General features: G+C 40.0%; 1 protein-coding gene across 2 annotated transcripts in view; it reads left to right on the top strand.

Moving 5' to 3' along the window:
• TRIO (trio Rho guanine nucleotide exchange factor) overlaps nt 1-26,097 on the top strand; it is a 258,492-nt gene that overhangs the window by 175,138 nt on the left and 57,257 nt on the right. For both annotated transcript variants that reach the window (XM_068161994.1, XM_068161996.1), the window contains exons 31-34: nt 2,225-2,326; nt 5,007-5,149; nt 5,772-5,871; nt 15,931-16,174. In XM_068161994.1, coding sequence (XP_068018095.1) covers nt 2,225-2,326; nt 5,007-5,149; nt 5,772-5,871; nt 15,931-16,174 — 589 coding nt within the window. The remainder of the gene's footprint in view (nt 1-2,224; nt 2,327-5,006; nt 5,150-5,771; nt 5,872-15,930; nt 16,175-26,097) is intronic.

Here is a 26,097-nt window from a genome sequence, read left to right as displayed (position 1 = left end):
CAAGAGCTCCTTCTTATAGAAGAGATAATTTCAGAATGTTTACTGAGACTAGCAGTCTTACACTAGAGTTTTGTAAATAAAATGATAGGTCTTATGGTTTACTGAAATGTGTGTAAGTGGATGTAAAGATGGGAATGCTTTTTCTTTTGATGAAAAAAAATTCAATATCTACTCTTTCTTTTCTCATCTGTACCACATATGCCTTGCAAAATGTGACTCTGAAATTCATATCCTTACCTGTCTCACTGGATGCCTTGGGCTAGATCAGTATTCATGCTTTGAAAATTTAGGTAGCCAAATAAGAAAGAAGACAGTCCCCCATGTTTTGCTTGTTTAGCTCTGCATCTGTCAGAGGCAACATTAGCTTTTCCACCAGACAGTTAGACAAGTACTTGAAATTATTTCTCAAAATCACAGTCTAAAAGACATTATGGTTCTTTTGATTCTATTGGGGTATATGATTCAGTCAACATGGGGGGTGTGTGTATATATATATATACACACACACACACACACACATGCATATATATATATATACATATATATATACACTGAGCCTTTTCTCCCTGCTTCAGATTTTTCCTTCATTCTTTCCCCCTTTGCACCTCTATGACCACACTGGTAAAACAGGTTGGTTCACAAAGCCCTCTATTCCCTATCTTACTTTGTGTAGTCTCTCCTTTTATTTCCAACACTTACTCTCCTTCCTAGTATGAAGTAGCTAGCAGGTAACACAACTGCAGCTGTCTTGATTGCACCTTTCTTTGGTGCCCTCCAAAACCTGAAATACAAAGAACTGGTGTACTGGAGCATAGTATCAAATGCCCCAAGACATTATGTGGGAAGGGAGAAAGAACTGAAAAATTGTTGTTGTATCAATTTCTGTAGCAAAGACTTAATAAGAGCCTCGGGCCCTAGGGATATTGTTGGGAATCCTGAAGACTTGTGCCTCATTTCTAAAATACAAGCATTCTTTTTGCCTTCATATTCTATTTGGCAAAACATCCTGTAGCACAGCTTACTGTTGTAGCAATAATTACAGTTTGATCTTCAAGATGTGGAAAGCACATGTACTGATTTGAGCTAACGATCTTTTTTTGTACGCTATTCTGTCTCCAACCTCTGGAAGGTAGTTCTACAAAACTCTAGGCACGCTGGCCATCTTAGTTTCCCCAGCACAAGATACTCAGTGGTGTGACTTGTATTAGTAGAAAAACACGTTAATGAACTGCTTTGGCAAGAAGTAGAGTCCAAAAGCCAATTCCTAAGGAGGACTATGGAAACAAGGCAAGCAGGTGTTACTTTGCTAGGATACTCTCCCAGTCACCAGTAACTGGCAGTTCAGGGGCTTCCTCTCCTGAATGTTTTTGCTATGCATGCAGTAACTGCAACAGATTTTTTTGGTTGGACCTTATGCAGACTCAGCATTTACAGTGTCCTTTGGAAACAGTTGTCATCTCTTATAATGAACTGTGTATGTGCTAGTGATGATGCATATGAGGGGAGAACAGTTTCTAACAAGGTAAGAAAGCTGCAGCTGTCTTTTAGAGTCAGGTTTCTTATAGTTTGAGCTACATTTATTAGGTTGTAATTTTATTTTTTTTGGAGCATAGCCTATACAAATTGTTTAACTGGAAGCCAAATTCACACAGTTGAGATGTTCCAGTTGGAAAGTGAAAACATTTTGGATGACAATTAGCTGACATTAGAAACTTCCTGAAGATTTGTTGTTAACAGATTTGTCCCACAAAATTCTTCAGGGAAACTGCATTTCATGTTTAAGGAAAGAGATACACTAGGAAGGGCTTCTTTGGCAGAAGACACATCAGAGTTTTAGGAACATATCTTAAAATAGTGAGTATTCCCTGGTAGAAATCAACAAGGAGAGAAGGCAACACTTATTTTTAACAAGCACCTTTCTAAGAATTGTAAGGCTTTTAGTGTCAAGTCAAACATGCAAAATAATCTATTTGGTGTCCAGATTATGAATGCTATTGTTTATTGTTACTTTACAGGAAAAACTGTTTAGCTGGCAGTTCTTCCTTTCTCGAAGAAATCCACCACTGCCACCAGAATAAAGGGTTCTGTCTAGCACTTTAACCTATAAAAATATCTTTACATATCTTTAAATAGCATAGTTCAATTATTTATTCTGTTAGCATCTTTTTGTGGCTTCTGAGGAAAATAATACCATGTCATCCTAACAAATTCTACTTAATTTCAGACTTCAGAACTGGGTGTCACAGAGCATGTAGAAGGAGATCCATGCAAGTTTGCTCTATGGGTTGGAAGGACACCGACTTCAGACAACAAAATTGTTCTCAAGGTAATTTTAGCAGATGTATTGGTATAGTCTGTACTAAGTCTTGTAGTTGTTACTTGTTGGGAAGGCAGCAATCAATGACTCTTCCTGCTTTGAGAGGGACAGGTACCGACAGGTAATTTCATGTGTAACAGATGTGGCATATATCTTACCTGTGTGCTTGACAACAAACAGGAATCTTTGTGATCTACTGAAGAATTAAAGAAACTTCCTTCCACAAATCAGAGTAGGAAGAGATTTGATCCTATCTTGTCCTATTTGATCCTGTTTGATCCAAGCTCCTCTTCTAGAGCTTGAAGGCTCAGCCGCTAGCTGATAGAGCAGCTGATAAGCCTCTGACAAATCATGTCATCAGGTTGTATTTCACACTCAAGTCAATTGCTGCTTGTTGGTTATGCTAGCTTTGTCATGGCCCATACTTTTATGCAGAAATCAAAACACTTCAAAAGATCTTATGTCTTTCTGCAGACTACACATTTTTCTGAAGATACTTACCTTTGATTGAGAGTGTATGCAATGTCTATAAATTTTATGTCTGGGAAACTTCTAGGTGTCAGTAATGTTCTTTGCCTCACTAAAATAATGGCTAAATCCATTTTTCCTGTGACTCTGGTATGTAACCTTGGACCTGAGTTTCAATTGGAGAAGTTTTTTTAATACCTTCCTAGTGGATGAGGGAAGTGATGAGCACATTGCGTACATGGACTTTAGTAAAGCCTGTCTCCCACAACGTTCTCCTTCAGCAATTCCTGGCTCAAGGCTTGGATAAGTGCACTCTGCACTGGATAAAATACTGTCTGGATGACCAGAAGTGACCCCAAGAGTGTTGGTGAACAGAGTTAAGTCCGTCTGGCACCCAGTTACTAGTGGCGTTCCCCAGGGTTAAGTACTGGGGCCTTCTCTTTAATATCTTTATCGATGATCTGGATGGGGCGACTGAGTGCACCCTCAGTAAATGTGCAGATGACACCCAGCTGGGAGGCTTTGCAGCAGGACCCGGACAGGTTAGACTAATAGGCCAAGGCTAATTGTATGACATTTAACAGTGCCTCTAACTGGGTCATAACAACTCCAAGGTAAGCTGCAGGCTTGGAGATGTGTGGTTGGAAATTTGCAACTTTGGGAGGGACCTGGGGGTTCTGGTTGACAGTCAGTTAAATATGAGTCAGCAGTGGGTCCTGGTGGATAAGAAAGCCAGTGGCATCCTGGCTTGTATTTGAAACACTGTGGCCAGGAGGAACAGGGAGGTGATCATCCACCTGTATGTGACACTGGTGAGGCCACACCTCGAGTACTGTGTTCAGTTCTGGGCCCCTCACTACAGGAAGGACATTGAGGTTCTGGAGCCTGTTTAGAGAAGGGCAGTGGGGCAGGTGAAGGGCTAGGAGCACACAGACTACGAGGAGTGTCTGAGGGAGCTGGGGTTGTTCAGCCTGGAGGAGGGGAGGCTGAGGCTCTCTACAGCTACCTGAAGAGACGCTGAAGTGAGGAGGGGGTCAGCCTCTTCTCCTCGGTGTCAAGTGACAGGGCTAGAGGAAATGGTTTCAAGATGCATCAGGGGAGGTTCAGGCTGGATGGTAGGAAATACTAGTCATGAGGTCTGTGTTGATAGGTTGGACTCAATGATCCTCGAGGTCTCTTCCAACCTTAGTTATCCTGTGATACTGTGATACTTCTTCACAGAGAGGGTTATTTAACATTGGAATGCTCTGTCTAGGGCAGGGGTAGAGTCACCATCCCTGGAGGTGTATAAGCAGGGTGCAGACCTGGTGCTTAGGGACTTGGTTTAGTATTGACCCTTTAGTGCTGGATCAAAGGTTGGACTGCATGATCTTTGAACTCCCTTCCGTCTTTTTTCCTAACTATTCATCTGTTCCTGTAACTTTCTCCATCCCCTTAGATTCCCTGGTTATTAAATATTTATAGTATATTTAATATTTATATTATATTCAAAAGCTGTTATTTCAAGAGACAGCAGTTAAGAAAAGTATGCAGTTATATAAATTGGTTTAGATCTGTAAGAATGGTTATATTTAATAGCATTTCAGGTCCAAGGTTAAATCGGATTAAGCAAGCAGGTTACAGGTTGGGCAGATAGATATCATGTAATTTCCAGATTATCTCAAAAACAATGGAGAGTATGTTGCAGGCAGTTGGTAAAATACAATCCCAAAATTAGCTTTCTGCTTCCAGGTGTGTTTCAAAAGTAGTAAGAGTAATACATAAATCATGGGGTTTAAGTGTATATGTTGCAGTGTAGGTTAATCTGCTAACACTGAAATAAATATTATATGAAGTTTGAATTGAACTAAAATGCAGCATAAGTTTTAAATACCAATATTCAAGGTGTTTGTTACTGGAATCCTTAAAGTCGATCAGTCTACTCTGTCCCACATGAGATGCATATATGGCTTTAGCCTTAAAGTTGTGTCAGAGGAATCTGAATCTAAAATAAAATGGTTTTAAATGAGTTCTAACAATGTTGAGAAGTGTAAAGTAGTGTTCACAATTCCAAACGAGGAGAACTATTGTGAGTTTCCTTTTCTCTGTTTCCATTTTCAAAGATTATTCACAAAGTCATTCTTTATTCCTCCGTCTTGATGTTTATTAGCTGACTGTATGTGTAGATCTTCTCAGCTGTAGTAGTCCATTGTGGGGGTTTTGCTGCTTTTACATTTCAAAGGCATCCAGTATAGAGAATAAACAGGACTGGATCAAACACATCCGGGAAGTAATACAAGAAAGGACCATTCATCTGAAAGGAGCATTGAAAGAGCCAATCCACATCCCCAAAACTGCGCCAACAACAAAACAGAAAGGAAGAAGGTAAGTAGTGTTTAAAACAGTCTGCGATCTCTAAGGGCACAGCATCACGCTTTCCTCTGTAGTGTTGACTTTCTAATGACTTTTGGTGAATTGGACAAAGCAAGTCATTTTGGCCAGCTTTATCTTACAATTCATTTCCAGTTTCCTGCAATGCTGAATTTGCTGAGATTTTTGCTCTGAACAATCCCTGACTTGTGTACATTCAGCCATTACAGAAGGGATTTGGAACTGCAGTACCAGGACAGCTGTTACTTTGAGATTTTTACCAAATTTTATTCAGGTCCTTGGTTTCCTTTCATGGAAAGGAATGTGCTTAAAATGTGTGACCTGAGTGTGCTGCTTGCTAGCTTTGGCTAAGTGGCTGTACAAGTTTCTTGCAACAGTTCTGGCTGTTTGATTAGCTGTTTGGTGGTTGCCTTATTTCTGTATAATGTACACTTTGAGGAAACAAATCTGTTCTCTTTAAGTGTAGAACCAAGTGAATATTTGATTTTTGTGTTATTTGGCTGGCTGATGTCCATTGCAACATTGTCTAGGTACCCCTTCATTAGAGTTGCAAGTAGGGAACTGGCACATTACAAACACATTGCTCATATCGTAATGAAAACTGAATTATTTGCAGAGATGGCGAGGACCTGGACAGTCAGGGAGATGGTAGCAGCCAGCCTGATACTATTTCAATTGCCTCACGTACTTCACAGAACACACTAGACAGTGATAAGGTAAGTTTCCTACTTGTTGATCTGCTCTGAGAGCAAATGATTCATCCCTTGGTGTGAGCTAGGACACAAGATTAGTCTCTTAAAATAGCAGTATACAATAGAAAAAATACTGTGGTATCATGAGGGAGCAGGAGTGATTGTTTAAATCTAATAGGTCATGCAGAAATTAGATTTGTTCAAAACTGAAACCATTTTGGTCCCTTCTCTTTTCCAGTTTGTTCAAAGTTTTGATACTTACACACAGAGTTTTCCTTGATGTCAGTCTCAGCCCTTCTGAAAGGATAAGGTCTGGTTTTTGTATGAGCTTGAGCTTGCATGTGGCCATGTAGTGACTTTCATGAAGGGAAAGTGTTCATAGGTTGAGAGTGGGAGTGTTCACTTTCTGCATGAGAGCTGATGAAAGTCATCATATTAAAGAGAAGTAGCCCACAAGACTATTATATGAGACTGATGCTAGTGTAGTGTTTCCCCCATCTCTACAGGAGGATTCTGGCAGTGTTACCCCATAGAGATAACACAGCCACAATTTCTCATGGGTTGAAGAAAGATAGGCATTGAAAGAATACAAATTCTTGTGAAACACGTTACTGTGGAACTGAAAGATTTCTGGCAAGTGACAAGTTTCACAACCTTGGACAAAGACAGATGGCTATCAGAAGTTTGTCAGACAGAAGAATTAATAAAAACATAGAAACTGCATAGCAAAATACTTGAAAACATGATTGGAAATTTCTTGCCTATTACCTCATCAGATAAAATTTTTCTAATGATCCACTCAAACTGCACGAGTAAATAACCAGTGTATTACAGGACAGCTAAGTCAATAGGTTCTGAGCATAATGTTTTGACTGTTCACGTCATCACATAAGAGAGTGAGCTGTCTGTATTTTTGCATGTTACCTAAAATCTATAGTTTGATTTTTCCATGTTAAGAAGAGGAAGAAGAAGGTAAACATAAGGTGTTTAGGGATGCTTTTGTATTTGTGAAAAAAACACCTTTTGTATGCAATCTGTAGTTTTGGTGGTGCTTCCTTCTAAGGTTATCTGTGAGAAAAATGATTGGTTAGAGAGGGGAAAAGTAGTGTTTTGATGACTCTGCTGTTTTTTTTCTTTCCATTCTTACTGAGCTGTTTCATGGTTTTTGTAATAAAATGTGTGTTTTTATCTTTGATATTTCCTGGCGGTGGTATCTTCAAACACCGCCATAACTTATTTACAAAGTATATTTACAGGTTCTGTTATTTGGTTGTGGGTATTACATTCCACATATGAAGACAATTCAATGATTTAAGCACAGATCTAAGAATTTCCCATACAGGGATTCAAATTGGAAATGAAGGTGCTGTGGTCTGCAGTTTCCTGCAAATGGGGTTCTGTAGAAGATTAGCTGGGGACTCATGACTTGCTCCTCTGTTCGGCTCAGGGGGAGCTAGGCACCTCTCTCTCCCATGTGCTCTGTCACTGGGCTGTAGTCTTTCTGTGGCTCTTCTGGGGTTCAATTCTCTTGGAGCTTTCCCCTTTCTGCCTTGTTCCAAATGCAAGGCCCCTTTGATTTCCCTGACTCTTGGTTGAGATATCAAGTGTGCATGCAGCTTGGCTGGATTTTGCTTCAATTCAAATGGAGGCAATTCAATCCATCCATGCCGTGTTCAACCGTTTCCCCTGATCACTTGTTTGTGGTGTACTGTCTGCTGGGAAATAGTATCATAGTATCATTCAGGGTTGGAAGGGACCACAAGGATCATCTAGTTCCAACCCCCCTGCCATGGGCAGGGACACCCCACACTAGATCAGCCTGGCCAGAACCTCATCCAGCCTGGGCTTAAACACCCCCAGGGACGGGGCCTCGACCACCTCCCTGCACAACCCATTCCAGGGTTTCACCACTCTCATGGGGAAGAACCTCCTCCTCACATCTAGCCTGAATCTCCCCACCTCCAGCTTCATTCCATTCCCCCTAGTCCTATCACTACCTGAGATCCTGAAAAGTCCTTCCCCAGCCTTCCTGTAGCCCCTTTCAGATACTGGAAGGCCACAATTAGGTCACCTCAGAGCCTTCTCTTCTGCAGACTGAACAGCCCCAACTCCTTCAGTCTGTCCTCATAGGAGAGGTGCTCCGGCCCTCTGATCATCCTTGTGGCCCTTCTCTGGACATGCTCCAGCACCTCCACATCCCTCTTGTAATAGGGGCTCCAGAACTAGCATAGATTGTCTCCTATTGCCCTTCATGGCCGTATCTCATGCATCATGTGAGAATTGCTAAGAAAGTTGGCCAAGTGAAATGCCCTCAGGATTGTCTTCCAATCTGGCATGAAGAGGAGTCTTACCAACAACCTGTTCAACAGGAGTTACAAGTTAAAAGGAGAAGGAATGGAAGAATGAAGGATACTTTCAAATATTTTCCTGACAAATGAAGTTTTAAATTTGATTAATGAACATGGTGTTGTCTTTAATGTATTTTTGAGTTCTCACATTAATGTGTAATTTTTTTGTTAGACTTTTCTCTGACAAGAAAAACAAATTGTGAAAACTGGGAGACTCCCTGGAAGTTACTTGTGCTATGTATTGTATGTCCAATGAAGGAATTTACTGCTTGTGAACTTCTTTAAAGTGTGTGGATTAGCAGAGTAGCCTTGTTTCATGTTTCTCATATATTTTGGTTTGTTAAATATGTTAAGAAGAGAATTTTTTTTCTTTTTAAAGCTGCAAATAAAAATTATGTAATAGTCAGAAATCAGTGAAACCTGTAAGGTATCTTAACATTTTTGCTGAATCAGAGTTAATCTCCAGCTTCGTATGTTGAAAATTCATTAGATGTAGTCCCTTTGGGGTTAAAATGCTTTCTCAGCCTAGAAGTTTGAAAGTATGTATGAATGTCTTACAGAGATGGAGTAAAACAGTTTACAGATTTTAGGTTCTTGTGATGGGGTTAGCCCAATGGAGCAGTGGAACTCCTTGGTCAGATTTGGTGCATATTTCAAGCAGAGTTTGGATTCCAGATTGAGAAACATTAAAAATGTCAAGTCATTTAAAATAGTGTTAGTCAAGTGGTAAAAATGTTTAGCTTGATATTACTTAGGCTGTTGCTGAACATTCTTCCGTTCATATGTATCCACTATTGTGATTAAGACCACAAATGCCAAACGTCATGCTAATCAACAGCAAAGTAGAGCCTTCTTTTATTTTCTCCAATTATATGTTCAGACAGTTGATTCTTTTAAAAGAAACGTTTTGCCTAGTAGTGCTGGGCTACAGAGAGAATATCAAGAACAAAATCCTTTATCCAAAACTCAACACTATTTCATACCTCTTCGGAGAGAAACTTAAGAGTTAGCTCTTTCAAATGCTTAGCTTTGGTAGTAAGTAGTTGAGTATTGTCCATGTGAGCTTCCTTTCTTGCATCCTGTTTTCTAACATGATTGGGAATGCTTTAACAGAGAATAAGAGAGAATAACTTCTCCATTAGCTTTTTTTTTGTTCTCCACCCTGGCTTTTGGGCCTAGAATTGTAACTTCTTATTGTTGGCTTCACTGTTGCATGTTGCTTTTCAGTAATGACTGGAATGATGCAATAGCCCATATGTTTATAAAGCTGCCATTCTTTCCAGCTTTACATCATCTGAAAACTATACTGGGAGGTGGAATTAGAAATCACAGTTGTCTTGCAAATGGAAGAAATTAATTGATAAAACACCATGGAATTTAATACAAAAACTTTTGGGCTAATGTGAGTAGATGGAAAGCATTAACTGCTAACAAATAGTGAGAGTATTGAACAGTTTTTAGACTATCATCTGGAAGCTGTAGAGGCTCACAAGCTGTTTATTTTAACAGTGTGTTAAAACTGTGGAGGAGGAGGGAGACAGCCCTGTACTGAATTGTGGAAGTAGGATGCTGAGCTACAGCAGAACACAGACCTCATTCTTTACTTGGTGCTTGTAAGGCTTCTGTTAGGTAACACACCCAGTTCTGAGTACAGAATTTTAGCAAATTAGTGATCCACTGGAATAGTTCCACAAGAAAGCAGACAAAACCAAGATTGATTAGATGTCTAACAAATATAATTTAAAAGGGAAGTTAGAGTTAGGGCTAATGAATCTGAAAAAAAGGCAGGAGCAAGAACTTCGGTCTTCAGCTATGCAGAAGCTATTATGCAGAGAGAACAGTCTTTCACCCATGTTTTCAGTGGATGGGATGACATCAAAGGACTTATCTTTAATAAAAGATTGTAATAATAATTTTTTTTATGGGTATGAAAACGTGAAGCCCTAAAGCAGAGTCATTGAGAAGGCTGAGGAGTCTCCATAACTGAGGAATCTCCATAACTGAGGAGTCTCCATAACTGAGGAATCTCCATAACTGGAGATCTTTGAACAGAATTTGGAAAAATGTTAATCTTTATTCACTTAGATATATTTTTTGCTCTGGAGGAAAAGAACTGGAGTAGATAACTTAGGATCCCTTTCCAGTGTGTTTTAAATATCATGAAGTATGTCTTCATTTTGCAAGATGTGCTATATACATCCCTAGCACTCACTGATCTTGAAATACTGGAAGGTTTAATGAACTCCAGAGTGAAATAGATTTTTTTGAGGGAGATTTCAGCTCCATCAAAGCATCTCCGTTTTCTGAATGAGTGCTCTTGTTGCAGCCTTCACCTTTCACAGTGTTCCTTCCATTCATCTTCTGTAGCTGTGTAGCCAGCATTTTCTGTGGCTAACAAATAAAAGAGATGACACTTGGCCCATTCATTCCACCTTTCAACAGTTCCTAACCTCATAGTTTTATCTAATTTAAATGTTGACTTTTGAACTTAATCCAATGCATAGGAACTGAAAGGGGGAGGCTGAAGGAAACAATCAAAATCTGATAGGTCTTTTCATGCTTGCATTAAGTGAGCTGGTAGAAACATGCAATAGTATAACTTACTATTTTGGTAGCTGAGATGAGAGTCCTATATAGTAGGAATCTTGCTAGCTGCTGTGGGTGGTCAGTGGAGCAGTATTTTATTTTTAAGAAACTGTCTATTTTGCCCAGTTGGTAGCACTTTGTACTGCTGTCTGTGTGCAGTTTTATTCCATTCTCATGCTTCATTAAGGTTTTTGTTGTAATTTGGAGAACAGAAGAAGTACCAAAGCAGCAGGAGAAAACCAAGTATTTAGTTCTTCTACCAACTAAGACTGTGGAAAAGATTCCCATCAGTAGAAAAACTGCTAGGAAAAAACCCTAGATGTGGCTCTGAGTATATGTCTCTTTTCAGAATCTGAAACCAAGTCTGGGCACCTACCTGGTCAAAGGTCTTTGAGGCAGAATTTCTCTCTCACATTTCTTCCACAGTGCATTTTTTTCCATTTCAAAAGGGGATTCAAGATTTTCATGCTTGAAATAAGTGAGAAATCTTACTAGCTCATCCCCTTACCTTCCCTTTTCTGTAATAAAAATTATCATGGTACAGTAAATTAATTTGCAGTTGTGAGAGGTTATATGGCCTTATGTAAAGGCTGTTGTATGTGGCAAAACTGCTAGTGGTCATCGTCCCACATACTCTGGCAAATGAACTCTTTAGTCTGATGAAATGGAAGCTGAGGGGGGCCCTTACTGCCCTCTACAACTCCCTGAAAGGAGGTTTCAGAGATGTGAGTATTGGTCTCTTCTCAGAAGTCACAACTGATAGGACAACAGGAAATGGCATCAAGTTACACCAGGTGGGGTTTAGGTTAGACATTAGGAAAAGCTTTTACACTAAAGGATTATCAATGGCAGGAACAAGTCGCCTAGGGAAGTGGTTGAATGGACATCCCTGGATGTATTTAAAAGCTGTCTAGGTATGGTGCTCAAGGATATGGTGTAGTAATCACCCTGGTAGAGTTAGGTAGTGGTTGGACTTGATCTTAAAGGTGTTTTCCAAACATTGCCATTCTGTATCTCTGACTTCAGCAAACCTACACTGAGAACCTATTCTGCAAAATACTATGTCCCATGATAAGTTGTTTAATTAAACCTTGCACCTTTTTTAATCTGCACTTCTATTTCTGTCTGGCTTTTGTTTCTCATCTTGTCTCTGTCCTTCCAGTTTCCATGTTTCAGACATAGCCTCATTTATTTTAATCATGCATATTTTATTCAGTTTAGATAAAGGGTTTCTTGAGAAGAATGGATAAAATGTATATAAAGCCCTTGTTCAGCCTAAATTTGGGGTTAGCTGGTTTGTAATTCTTTTCAGTGGAAGTCAGTCTGTTCTGCTGTGCTCTTCCCTCCAGCTAGCAGCTGTTGAGCAGTGTGCTTAATCACAGACACTCCTTGCTGTCCAACTGCCTTTAATCAGTGAGAAAGATGAAACTGCTTTCAGAAAGTGTGTTATGGAAAAAAAAACACAACAATGAAACAAAGAGATGGGTTGTTATCTAAAAGAAGGGGGAAACTGGTAAATGGTCAGTACTCTGTAACAATGTAAATGTGAGATGGGTAGAGAACATCGATAGGCAGCAGTGGAGAAGTCCTGCACTAAGTTTTGAGTGGCTGAGGATTGTTTAGTCTGAAGAAGATGAGGCTGAGGGGAGACCTTACTGCTCTCTGCATCTACCTTAAAAAAAAGAGTTGTAGTGATTGGGTGTTGGTCTCTTCTCCCTAGTTCAAGTGACACAGGAAGAGGAAGTGACCTCAAATTGCACCAGGGGAGGTTTAGATTGGATATTAGAAAAAATTTCTTTTCTTGAAATATTGTTCAGGTATTGGAATAAGCTGCCCAGGGAAGTAGTGAAGTCACCATCCTTAGAGATGTTCAATAAATTTGTAGATGTGGCACTTCAGGGCACAGCGTAATGGTCCTGGTGGTATGATGTTGATGGTTGGTCTTTTCCAACTGAAACAATTGTATGATTCTGAGTTGGGTCTAACAGCCTTTGTGCACATTTGAGGATGTGAAACTAACAGTTGCATGCAGGAATCTCCTTATACAGTGAAGTGTGACTGCATATTGAATTTCAATGCAAGATCTTGCCCTTTTTTTTGTTTGTTTTGTTTTTCAATCAGAGGAAGGAGAAAGAACATCTATGTTAAAGCCAAAGCATGGTCATTGCACTGGTCACAAAGTATATTTTAATCTCTGTTTGTAGTGGGTAAAGAATCAGGAAGGCAAGCAGAGCACCAAAGCTATGCTCCTATAGATATTTAGGAGAAAATACAAAAGCTAGATGCAGTTTCTGGACAGTGTCAACTTGTTACTGTCTTGGTGCTTGCCGTGATTGCTTCTGAGAAAAATCTGGTCTGCACTGGACACCTTGTGAAGTCATACGTCTTGCTTTGTTAGTCCCCGTCAGGCATACAGATGGTTTCAATTGTTTCTGAATTTGTCTGAAGAAGGCTGGAACATAAATCAATACCAGAAAACAAGGGAAAGCTCTTTACCTTTTCCCCTTTGGCATAGTTATGCATGGACTGAAAAATAATGCAGTATGGAGAAAGAGTGTAAGGGAACAGGAAACTTTTTACTGAGGGAGGAGGTGGCATGTTTTGAAGATGCACCACCCTGTAATTCAGGTGTTGAGGCTGTGTGGAGAGATACAGTACAATCCGTGTAATTAACTTTTAGCCTGGATCTGAATGGATGCAGCCTGATTTATCTTCCTTGAATGGTAGATGCATGAGAGTTTTCTACCCATCCTGGCCTTTGTCTTTTTTGTATGCCCACAGAAGCAAGAGTAGTTGGCAAGATTGGCAGGCAGATACCCTAGTAAAGCTCCAGAGTTGCTGAATGTCATCTACTAGAAGTTATGTCCTGTTGTTTATTGCAGTCTTGAAGAAAAGAAGGTTGGGATTAGCCTTTGAGCTCCCTAAGTTTTTACTGCTTTTGTCATTTGTACTAAAATTCTTGCTTGGTAAAAAATAGTGTTATCCTAGAGAAGTTTCTACCTGGTGCCTCAGCTCCAGGCTTGTAACAAGAGCTAAAAAGGCAACAGTGCAGTTTCTTAACTCCTTTTCCTAAAGCTCATGGTAAGTATCTGGTAACCATGCAAGAGCCTAAGCATAATAGTAAAAAATAACATGGCAGGAACTGTGCAGTGTGTTGTGGTAGCATATGCTTCTATATTTGCTGTAGTTGGAACTTTCACAGGGTATTTGTCCTCTTTTGTCAGTGCAGAGCATTGCAGGATTACCTCACTAAGCAGAAGGAATTTACTGACTTCATTCTAAATTACTGAATTCACAGAAGTTGCATACCAGCTGAGCTCATAGAATCATAGAATGGCTTGGGTTGGAATTAACCTTAAAAATCACCTATTTCCAGCCCCCGTGCCATGGGAAAGGATGCCTCTTACTAGGCCAGGTTATTCAAGACCTTACCCAGCCTTGGTTTGAACACTTCCAGGATTGGAGCCTCTGCAGTTTCTGTGAGCAGCCCATTCCAGTGCTTCAGCTCTTTTATGGGGAAGAATTTCCTTCTAATATCTAATCTAAATTCAGTTTCTTACAGTTTGAAGCCATTACCCTGTGTCTTCTCAATAGAGGCTTTTGTAAAACCCATCTACAGTTATCATGTAAGGCCCCTTCAAATACTGGAAGGGGGCTATGACTTCCCAGATCCTTCTCTTCTCCAGCCTGCAAAACCCAACTTTCTCAGCACTCTTCATAGGAGAGGTGCTCCAGCTCTCAGATCATGTCTGTGATGATACTCTCAACCCACTCTAACAGTTCCATATCCTTCTTTTGTTGGGATCTCCGGAGCTGGACACGGTTCTCCAGGTGGGGTCTCACAAGAACAGAGTAGAGGGGGAAAATTGCCTCCCTCAATTTGCTGACCACACTTCTTTGATGGAGCCCAGGATACAGCTAGCTTACTGGGCTGCAAGTGTGCACTGCTGGTTCATATCAAGTGCCTCATCAACCAGTACCCCAAAGTCATTCTCAGAACTGATGTCTTCCACATAGCCTGTATTTGTGCTTGGAATTGCCCCAATCCTGGTGCAGAACATTGCACTTGGCTTTGTTGAATTTCATGAGGTTGGCATTGACCCACCTCCCAAGCCTGTCAAGATCCCTCTGGACGACATCTTTTCTCTCCAACATGTTGACTGCGCCACACAGCTTGGTGTAATCGGCAAACTTGATGAGGGTGCATTTGATCCCACAGCCTGATACAAATGTTGCACTGAAGCAGCCTGAGCTACAGAAATACTCATACATGAAAGGTGGAGTACTCTGGAAAGCCATTGCCATACGGAAGGAGAGGGAATTCCTGGGCTATTTGCATATGTTGAATTGGTGTTCTGGTGCTGAGCAATCTTGGGAATTTAGTGAAGTTTTGATAATAATTTTCATTTCACATCAAAGCAGCCGAAACGATCAAAGACAGGGAACTTAAGCTTAGGCAAAATAATTGTAATGAAGTGCTTCGAAGAAGGGGGAGGACAAACCTCTGCTTGCACACTTTTAGTTCAGGTTTGTGTGTTTTTATTTGGGGAATTGGCAAAAATGTGAAAGTTGTAAGCCCCACGTGGAATTTTCTGTCAAATAGTTAAGTATTTGGGAATCTTATGGGAAGAACTTTATGCTGATTTTTATAATTGTGTCTGGTGTGTGCTGGATGATTTGTGATGTGCTCATGTAAACTGTGAGTGGGGTGGGAATAAGACTTGTTCAGAAAAGGTCCCTCTTCGTCTTGAATTCACAAGATAACAAAGGTGAAGAGTGAATGTGTTTAGTAATATCTAGCTTTTTGTTGCCAATTACTGCCCATAAAATGTATTCTGAAACAATTTCTACTTCACCTTTCAGCATAAGGAGCAGCCTAGCAAGAAAAACTGCTTAAATCCTCCGCCCAGCACTGTCACAAGCAGTGTGCTTTGAACATAGGCAGAGACAAGCAGAGCTAGAAATCCATTCTAAAACTCCAGAACTGCCTGATTTTGAAATGATCTGTTCTTGATGTGGGAAGTCCCAGAAGCTTGCCATCTTGTCCAAAATACAAATCTTGCCAGGAATCCTAAATAGGCAACAGTCTGTGACGGATGGCTTGATAACGAGCATTCATCTGGCTTCTTCTTGTTTTTCCCCTTCACAGTTGTCTGGTGGGTGTGAGCTGACGGTGGTAATCCACGACTTTACCGCCTGCAACAGTAATGAGCTGACAATCCGCCGTGGGCAGACAGTGGAGGTCGTGGAGAGGCCCCATGATAAGCCAGACTGGTGTCTGGTTCGAACCACGGATCGATCCCCAGCTGCAGAAGGCCTGGTGCCCTGCGGATCCCTCTGCATTGCTCACTCTCGCAGCAGTATGGAGATGGAGGGGATTTTCAACCACAAAGGTAAGAACTGACAGAAATGAGGTCTGGTAGTCATCAGCACAAGTTTTGGGTAATGGGAGTGCTGTGCAAATGGGAACTTCAGTGTTGGTGTGATTTCTAGTTTGTAATTAAACCGAGCACAACTATTTTGGCAGCGTGCAGTTGCGCTGTCTTTTCCAAAATAAGCAGTTGGCGATTTTCAGTATTAAGTGAAAATGTGGCTGAAGACAGGGAAGAGGTTTAAGCAAATTACCTCTTGGGGAAGAGAGTTCTATATCATGCTAGATCAGCCTGCAATGATAGGAAAATCTGTCTCTGTTGTGTACTGAAAGAGGGGGGAAGAGGGGTGGGTGTGAGAGAGAAAATAACCAGCATACATTGTGAATGGCTGCTGAGAAGCTCTGCAGTAAGAAGTCATGACATCAGGCTCAGCGATGGAAAAGGTAAATATGTGCTTCCAAGTGCCCTGGCACAGGACCTGGCTCTTTGGACTTCTGTATTTTACTTAGCTATGATTTTCAGAGGAGCAGTAGCACACTGATCCCTTTTACCCAGTGTGGCTCTGAAATCACACTCTGTTTTTCAGATGCGTGGAAGAATAGGCCCCTGAAGGGTGCAAGAAAAGTCTGATAATTTTTGGATGTTTTTAAGGTTTTGGTGTGCTGTACTCCCTGACTCTGTAAACTCCTCAGATTCACAGAGTAGTTTGTTAACAGAGAAACTGCTTGCTTGCTGTATTTGAAACTACTTGAGTTTGTAGACTATGAACAGAAAGCAAAGTAAATTAAGGGGGAAAAGCACCCCAAGACCAGTTCATTAGGTGGCATTTCATCATGTGTTGAGGGAAAAGATAGATTTCAGAAAGTTTATTGTGAGTAACAAAATTAGCAGAAATTTGGTTCTAGGGAAAACTTGATTTCCAAAACACAAAATCTGGGGTTTGGAGAGTTTTTCATAAATCTAACCACAAATTTTTCAATCATTCAGTCCATGTCAGCTATCACATTACAATTTCTCCCCCCCCCCCCCCCCCCATTTCCTTTTTTCATGCACTGTATAAATATCCTTCACTGAAAGAGAGGAGAGTTTGTTTCCTACATTAGGAGCATGTACAGCAAGAACTTCCTGAATGCGGTGTGGTTTGCAGGGGGAGTCTGAAGGATTAACCTGTGTAGTTGAAATACTTTTTCATCTTCTTGTGTCACATCACAGTTTGGATAGAGGAGGATTACAGTTGTTCTGATGATAAAATTGGAAAATGTAGTTTAGGTATCACTGAAACTTTTCTTCCTTTGACTAAGGGAGGAAATCATAGAAATGTCAACAGGAATCTTTTCTTTAACAACACTCAGACAATCGATAAATCTAGTTTCCTTTGGAGCTGAGAGCACTTTTGCATGCAGACAATTTTATTAGGAGAGGCAGATTGTAGTGGACAAAATACGTTACATGAAGAATATTGAGCCTGGCAGACTCTTGAGGAAGCAACAGAGCCGATTTTGTATTTGAGAGAGTATGTTAGTCAAACTAGTGGACATAGCCTGTGTTGATTTCTTGTATTGTAGTGTTTTGGGGGAAATGTAGCAGTGTGTTGTGAAGTTGGATTCCTTTTTGTTTGGCACGCTGTTTTGAAATAAAAGGCATTAATTGTATTCATCATGGAGACTGAAGGAGAAGGCCATCCCTTGAATGAGCACGATTTGAGGGGTTGAATGCTGCCTCAGAAGTAACTTCTGTCCCTGTGCCTCTGCCACAGACTTCCTGTGGGATGTTATGGCATGCTATCTAAACCCTAGCTGAACAAAAGCAGCTGCTAATTGTTTATTCCAGCATTACTGGATGTCAGGCTTTAGGAGTTGGATGTTTGATTTATTAGATTTCCTTTGCATGTCACTATGACTGAAGTCAGTATGAACCATCTTGAATATGCAAGCTATTATGTAATGTTTAGTAATCTGTGAAGGTGGAAAAAAGAAGGCAAACAACTCTCAACTGGATACTCGAAACTGCTGGATACATTTGACTTGGATCTCAACTTTTTCTTGCTTGAAAGAGGTTGATAGTGTTCATTTCACAGAGGGATGATAAAATTAAGCAAAATTAGTGGATTGCTTTGATTTTATTCTCCCCCTCCTTCATAGTGAAAATTACTTCAGACAATTCCTCAAAGCAATTACTCATTCGCAAGTGCTGGATTAGATTAATTGTCTGTAAACGGGGCTTTGGGGACTATGCTAATCAGAAGAATGAGAAAACAATTAGATGATCTTCTTAGTATTGTTCATTGCAGTCATTGATTGAGGTAAGAATCCTAAAATGCAAAACAAAATCAACAACCTGTTTAAATTACAAGTGAGTGACTTCCATTATTTAAAGCAGTCCATGTACTTGGCTGGACAACTTTCAAATGTTGTACTTTCTAGATTTCTAGTGCTTGATTCTGTACTTTCAGTCTTTTTAATAGTGTCATGTCCCATCCTGCTCCCATTTTTTTTCCCTCTATTTTTTGACCATAATTCAGTAGAACTTTAAGAGTTTTGTAAGGATTTGACAAATTAGAATATTGCCCTCTGGAGTTTTTAGGTCTGAGTAATTCTGTACAGTCATGGGCTAGGTCACATGCAGTAGACATAGGTTAGGAATTTGTGTATGTCTGGCATCACAAACTACTGAGAGAGATTTTGTGTCATTTCAAAGGAGGTGTGGCTGTTTGAGGCCAGCACCTCCAGGATCTAGAGTGTCCAGGAGGTGTCCCAGAAAGTGTAATCTTTGTATTTCTTCCCATAAATCCTGCATCCCTATAAATCTGTTTGCAAAGTTGTTTTCTTCTCCTTTTCCCTCTCCGTTCTCCTCCCGGGAAGGTGTTCAGGTTCTTATCTCCTGTGGAGGAGTGAGGCCGGGTTGTCAGCCTTGGCGATGCTGCGAATTAGGCTGGGGTGGCTTAATTGGGGCCTGGAGGTGCCAAGCTGAATTTCGTGCTGTGACACTAATGGAGTGGTAAGGGGGGGTAGAGAGGGCTTGGTAGGGAGGGGGCGTGGAAGCCTGGGTTTTGTTTGCCTGATGTAAAGGTAGTTTTGTGTGAAGCTTTGGCTTGATGAGCTTCTGTGTTAAGCCCAGACTATAGATATTTGTGTCTTTTACATGTTTTGCTATGCTCACCACTATGTGACTGTAGCATTGTGGGTTTGTGAGTAGCTTTTCCATTTAAACTTTCCAGTACTATCCAGTCCTTTGTGTGAGTGGTATTCTTTTGCCCCCTTTGGAGCAATAGAGAAATCTGTCTGCTTATTAAACTATGACAGGAGGTGATCACCATTGGAAGAGGTGGAGGTGGCTGCTTGGATGTTGAGTGCTTAGCCTGTATAAAATGGCTTGTTGAAGTGAAGAGTCTTGCACTTCATTCAGTTTCTATGTACTTTGCAATTTTGATGTTTTCAGTGGTGTTTATAAATATCCTTTACCAAATCAGTTGAAAAGCCATGGCATACCAGAGGTGAGGTGAGCTTCAAAGTTTTAAAATACCAAATCTCTTCAAATTAATGTTGGGTTATACTTATTAATGCCTTAAATAATCTGAAATTATTATCCAAATTGGGTTAACAAGAAAGATTCTTAAAGCAGAGTATGTTCAGTGAAACCTAGTTCTGGCAGCTGATCTTGGTCATTCCTTAATGCTCTCTACAATTACCTGAAGGGAGGTTGTAGACAGGCGGATGTTGGTCTCTTCTCCCAGGCAGCCAGTACCAGAGTAAGAGGACACAGTCTCAGGCTGCACCAGGGGAGGTTTAGGTTGGATGTTAGGAAGAAGTTCTATACAGAGAGAATGATTGCACATTGGAATGGGCTGCCCAGGGAGGTGGTGGAGTCACGATCATTGGAGGTGTTCAGGAGGAGACTTGATGGGGTGCTTGGTGCCATGGGTTAGTTGTTTGGGTGGGTTGGATTGGTTGATGGGTTGGACACGATGATCTTGAAGGTCTCTTCCAACCTGGTTGTTGTTTATTATTATTCTTATTGTTATTATTGTTGTTGTTATTGTTATTATCTGTCCATGTATGTGTCAGCCATGAAAAATAATGGTGTTTTATTCTCATGTTAGAAGACAGCTACAAAAATTGTCCTCGTCGCTTGCCTACAGTTGTAGGTGTTTCCTGCCTTCTAAGAATGCGTTTTACTTTAAATATCTAATCACTGTCAAGGGGGGAGGAAGAATTAAACGCATTTACAGTATCTTCAGTCTCTAAAATTTTATAGTAGGCAGATAAAAAACATTTTGTTAACAGTTTGGGGAAAGCTTTACACAGAGAAAAAGACATTTACTGGATGGATAGTCATTTAGGGGGAGGGTTGATTGCAGGGTCCAGACCTCTTGCTCACTCTACTAGATAGCTAATCTAATTCTGTAAGTTATTTGGGTCACTTAATCAACTTGACATGTAGTTTAAATCCCTTTTATGACTAGGGGTGAAAGACAAACAAGTGAGTAGTAAAGAGGTTGAATAACAGTTGGTGCACTCTACAAAAGCTAAAGTGCTAGCTTTGGAAGAACATGTTTTTCACAAGTAATACATAAGGCAACAATTTTTTTTACAATGATTGCCCACATGTTATTGGGCGTGGGTACAAAGAATGTTCCTGTTGTTTTATTTGGCGTTTCTCCCCTTTCTAACAAGGGCTTTTTTTTTCATTCAGTGGTACATCCATTTTATAAGTGCAGCTCTCTTTCCTTTGTTTACAGGACAGTTACACAGTACAGAGCTTTGGGTAAGGGACAGGGGACAGGATTTAGTATAATGGAATTGAAAGCTCAGAAAAAATGGCATCTTTTTTAACATGTTTCTGCATATCTTGCTTGTTTAACTCACAAGTTCTTTGTCTTTTCCAACTTCATGAGTACATCTGAAATCTGAAGAATTCGTAATGGTCCATCATATCTTTCCTGTAGGTGCTGTTGTTTGGAGAGTTACAAAGGCAACGAGTCTTTGCCCATGACACATTTACATGTCTTTTTTTATAAGCTATGGAGATTCTTGGGACTGCATCCAACTTCCAATTCCTGTTACTATCCCTTTGTTTCAAAACTTGTTACTGAGATCCTTGGTTTACCTGGAAGTACAATGTCTAATTATATCATACATTCTTATAACCCAGATATTTTGTATATGTTTGTTCAGATCTGACAAGTTACATCTTAGTAACATGGTGACATACCATCTGCCACTGCAATATTGAATTTTGATTCAGTGTTTTGATTTTACTTTTTGATTTTACTCTCATGACACTGTCCTGAATGGTGCCATAGACAGAAAATGTTATTTCAGCAGGTTCATTTGGGTTTGGTTTGGTTGTTGTAATACATATCCTCCAAGAATCTGCCATAATAAGAAGGATTTGAATGGCTTATCCATTCCATGACACAGGAGGACAGATTCAAAGAGCAGTAAAGTAAGCCCTTTTCTACACCTGTAACGTGGGAAGGAGTAACGTAGGACAGGTATTGCAGATATCCAAGCTCTTCTTGAATTGGTCTGAGGACCTTCTGTTCAGTGACAAAATATAAAATTACACAGGTGATATTAGAGGTATTTCTCCAGAAAAGAGAGATAGTTTATTGCTAAGGCCACAGAATGGGGTAAAAGAGTCTTGAATTTGTTACATTAAGCTTGCTCTTGCACAACTGGAGATCTTCTATTCAGAATAATATAGATTGAAAGAAAAAGGGAAAGAGAATAAAGGTTAAAAGTTTACATATGATTGAAAGTTTTGAACATTATTATTGAGAAAATAAATGTGTTTCGATGTTGAGTCCAAATACTGTTACATAGGAAGAGAAAGCTCTGGATAGCATCATCATTGGAATTTGATCAAGTAAAATGGTATCCAGTTTGAGTAACTGAGGAAGGGCTCTCTGTAGTGGAAGAAAAGAAGGATAACTTGGGAAGCAACTGTTTGCTTACAAGCAAAATGAGGCTGCTGAAGGGGAGGATTTTGAGATTGCAGACAAGCAAAGCATGGGCTGTGTGTAGGGAAAAAGGATCCCCACCTGTGGCTCAAAGCCAAAGCACTGCTTATGAGACTCTCTGACAGAGTTTGCAGCTGCAGGAAATGAGTTATAGCCCAGGCCAGCAGGGAACATAACTCCTAACAATGAGTAATTTGGGTACTTGCTTTGCCTTATTGCCTTGGGGACATGTGGTACAAGATGGGTAGTGTAGTTCCCAGGGCACCAAAGAGAAAGGGATCATGCAGCCAGATGTGATCACAAGCAGAAAGTTATATCGAGGCATATATTGTAGCTGTGTAAGACATGAAATGTTGATCTAAAAAATCTTTTTTCTTGATTAATTGCTTCCTCATAAAATTTCCACATAACAGGCTGTTCCTCCAGATAACCAGCTGATAGTTTTGTCTCCCGTGAGCTCCTCAAAATACTAAGCAACCAGTTGGATTTCACACTTCACTCATCTAAATTAACAAAAAATTGTAAAAGCTGTACTGCAGTGTCAGTTCAACTTATTTATCAGGCAGATTTGAGCTTGAACAAAAGTGCAGGCATTTTAATAGCTCAGTTTAGCGTCACAATTACCAGATGTTTTGAAAGCCTAATCATAAATTTCCATGTAATCACAAATATTTTGCCAAAAAATCTTCTCTAGTCTAATAGTGACAAAAGGTAGTTTGAGTGTAAGCTGGGGGGTCCTGTGTGTGTGGTTTTTCAACTTTAGCACAGGTAAAAAAGATAGCTGCATTATAAAGCAAAACAAGAATTTTCTATCCTGACTTTCCCACCTCGAGGTTTTAGTTGAGTTCACAGTTAAAGATGTGGTTTGAGCATCAGTAAACTTAAATAAAATGTCAGCAACTGACTGTGGTCCGTTAGGTCATGACCTCTGCATTGGGCTTTAGAGTCAAACTATATCACATAGTCAGGGTTAACACCCAAATACTAATTCAGTTGAATAAACAGTAAAGTCTCTATTAATTGCTTCCTTGACATTGTGCTGTTCTAAACTGGATAAAGGTATTCAATAAATACTACACTTCTCTAAACCAAGTTTATATGTGCATTAAAACATCATAGGATTGATTTCTGCAGGAACACATCTTTAATTCCTGCATTATTATTTTATCAGAACCCAGCCCAGGATGATTTGTCAGATGTATCTGTATTTCCAATGCTGATGCTATATGTGGGCATAAATATGTGGTTAATTTGTCTCTGGATGTTTTGTGCACAAGTTATGAAGCTTTTTGAGTATTACAGCTGAGAAAAAGAAGAAATGTTTAATACTGTCTTGAATGCACTATTGGTCCCAGACAGCTGCTAAATATATTTCTCCTATTTCCTTTCCAACTACAATATATAGGTATGTAAAAAGTATTGGCTTCAGAACAGATGTATTTGCACAGCTGATCTTTGGGAGGTAGAAGGTTGATATAAACCAGCAATCCCAATGGCTTTACATTTCCCAAGAGAGCTGTTATTTTGCTTGCAATTAGTCTTTTTCTGACGGCAGTTTCTTTTTCTAACCAAGATATTGAGGCAGAACAGAATACAAACTAAAACCATATCCTGCAAATTTCGTTCATGTGTTAGCAGCTGAATAAAACATCCTGGAGTGGTGTTTATTTTTCTTAACTGTCCCCCTTCAGGTGCAACAAACTGTAGAAAAAGTTGTTTTGTTGTTGAGAATTACATCTTGACTTTGTTACCCATATTTTTATTTGGTTAAGTAAATCTTCAGAGCTGGTGCTCCAAAGATCACCTGAGAGCAACCCAAAGAATTTCTCTTCTGTTTCGATGAGTAAGTAGCTTGACAGGGTTGTGAGAGTCAGAGAGAGTGGGGCTAGAGACACCTCTTTGGACAGGAGAGTGCTCTTAGAGACATGGATCTGCCATAGTTGTGTGGCAAGTTCCTTGTCCATGACAGAAAACAAGGAGCTACTGGCATATTTCTTTACAGCTGGAGTGGCTGTCAGAAGACCACCTGATGCGTTTGCCCTATGCACAGCACTGTATAGTATTGAGAGTCTCCATAAGGGCTTCTCGCCGTTTTCCAACTCTAACTTGGTATTAGGAAGGAGTAATTATGTGTTTGTGTCTGGTGGAGAGAAGATTGTTGAGGAGCAGCCAGTGTTCGTGTGCACCTTTCAGTATGTCATCACGTTAAGTCACATTACCTGTGTCATGGAAGCAGCAAGATTTAGCATGCCATTGACTTCCCCCAATTCTGATCTGAGTATAGTTCCAGTTTGGGACATGCATATATTATCTCTTACCTTTGAGTTGTACAGATAACAAGACAATTTTCTCTATCTGGGGCAACTATTGAACTTAAATTCTCTAATATAGAAGTTATGCAAATAAGTGGTAGAATTCTTAGAGCAAACTGTAAAAGAGGCTGTTGTGATAAGTAAATAGCATCAAAACATTTTGTGATCCCAGGCAAGATACTCATAATGCTTTTATTTGCTGGGACGAGTGTATAATGGTTAACCCCTGTAGCAATAGAAGACATTTATTTAAGTGACATGAAGACATAGCAGTAAAGGCTATCTTAGATAAGCTTGTTATCAAGATGTCCTTGAGGACCAGAATCCTGTAGTCATTTTCCCTGTGGCTGTAACCCAGCTGTGCCCAACATACTGTATGTTAACCATTTCCAGTGCAGCAAAAATAGCCCCTGTTACAAGAAGCAGTTAGGAGTATGTCAGATTTTCAAGAGCAGACTGGACAAAACCCCAAGTAATCTGACATGATGTCATAACTGGCCCATCCCTTTGAGCAGGAGGTTGGACTCTATGGATATTTAAGGCCCCTTTCAGTTTGAGTTATGCTGAACGTTAGAAATGCCAATGTATCCTTACTATGTTTAGAATGCTTCCTGAAGTCATGGACTCCCCTTATTGCCTGTGTGGATATCAGAAACGCTTAAGATTTCGTCCCAGAATACATGCATGTCATGTAAGAAATTGAAAGAAATTCTAAAAAGTAGTTCTGCTTATGGAAAGCAAAAGTTATTCTTGTTGCACTGTGCTGGATGTGACCATAGCCTTATTAGGCATATGTTCGTTTCTTAATATATGGTTTAAGGTATCATTGATTTGATATTCCTGAAACACAGAGTATAGGGAAATCTAGTTGCATTGTAAGAACCTGCAGTTTTGCTTGAAGGAAGGAAACTTGCTAGGGAACCCTGCCAGAGACTTAGTAAAGCTTAATGGTCATTTCTTGCTGTCTACAGAAAAGTTCAAGTGGTTGCTCTTCCTCTTCTGAGTAATAGGAGAGGATTCTTAGGAATGTTTCATGTAGGGAACTTGTAGTGATAAAAAGGATCCTGAAAAAGACTGAGAAAGAAAGAAAGGTTCATTAGGCAAAAAAGTATATTCCTTGAAAAGGGATTTTGTTGGGGATGGGGGGGTGGTTTTTCTTGGTGGTTTTTGTTTGGTAAAAAAAAAAAAAAAAAAGCCAAAAAATCCCAATAGCAAAACAACCAATCAAACAAACCACCACCATGACAACAACAGCAACAAAACCCAACCAATTCAAAAAAGCCAGCCAACCAACCACCTGAAAAAAGCAAAAGACTGAGGACTACTTGACTAGTTTGAAACATGCTGTATAAACACTATTAAACAGAAAAACTTGATTGGTGAAAACCATCAAATCATTAGCCACATATCTTACAATTTGTAAGTTGTGCAGAGGAATTTTGTGGAATTATCTTTTAATATGAAAAATATGAAAGTATGTAAGTGTTTTGTTAAAGGATTGAAATCCAAACAGGGGCTTTTGGTGCCCATGTGCTTTTTCTGCTTCCAGAAATTTGCTGGGTCATGATTTGGCTCTATCTGTCATACCTAGTAGTGCTGTGGGACTTAACCTGGTCTGTTATGTGGCAGTACTGAGGAAAGATTCTGATGTAGCCCTTTGTGGGTAACCA

The sequence above is a fragment of the Melanerpes formicivorus genome, unplaced genomic scaffold (genome assembly GCF_026170545.1).
Source record: "Melanerpes formicivorus ecotype bairdi unplaced genomic scaffold, bMelFor1.0.p_v2 SCAF_61, whole genome shotgun sequence".
NCBI lineage: Eukaryota > Metazoa > Chordata > Aves > Piciformes > Picidae > Melanerpes > Melanerpes formicivorus.
Note: the sequence above shows the minus strand (reverse complement) of the source record. Positions and strands in the feature narration are given on the sequence as shown.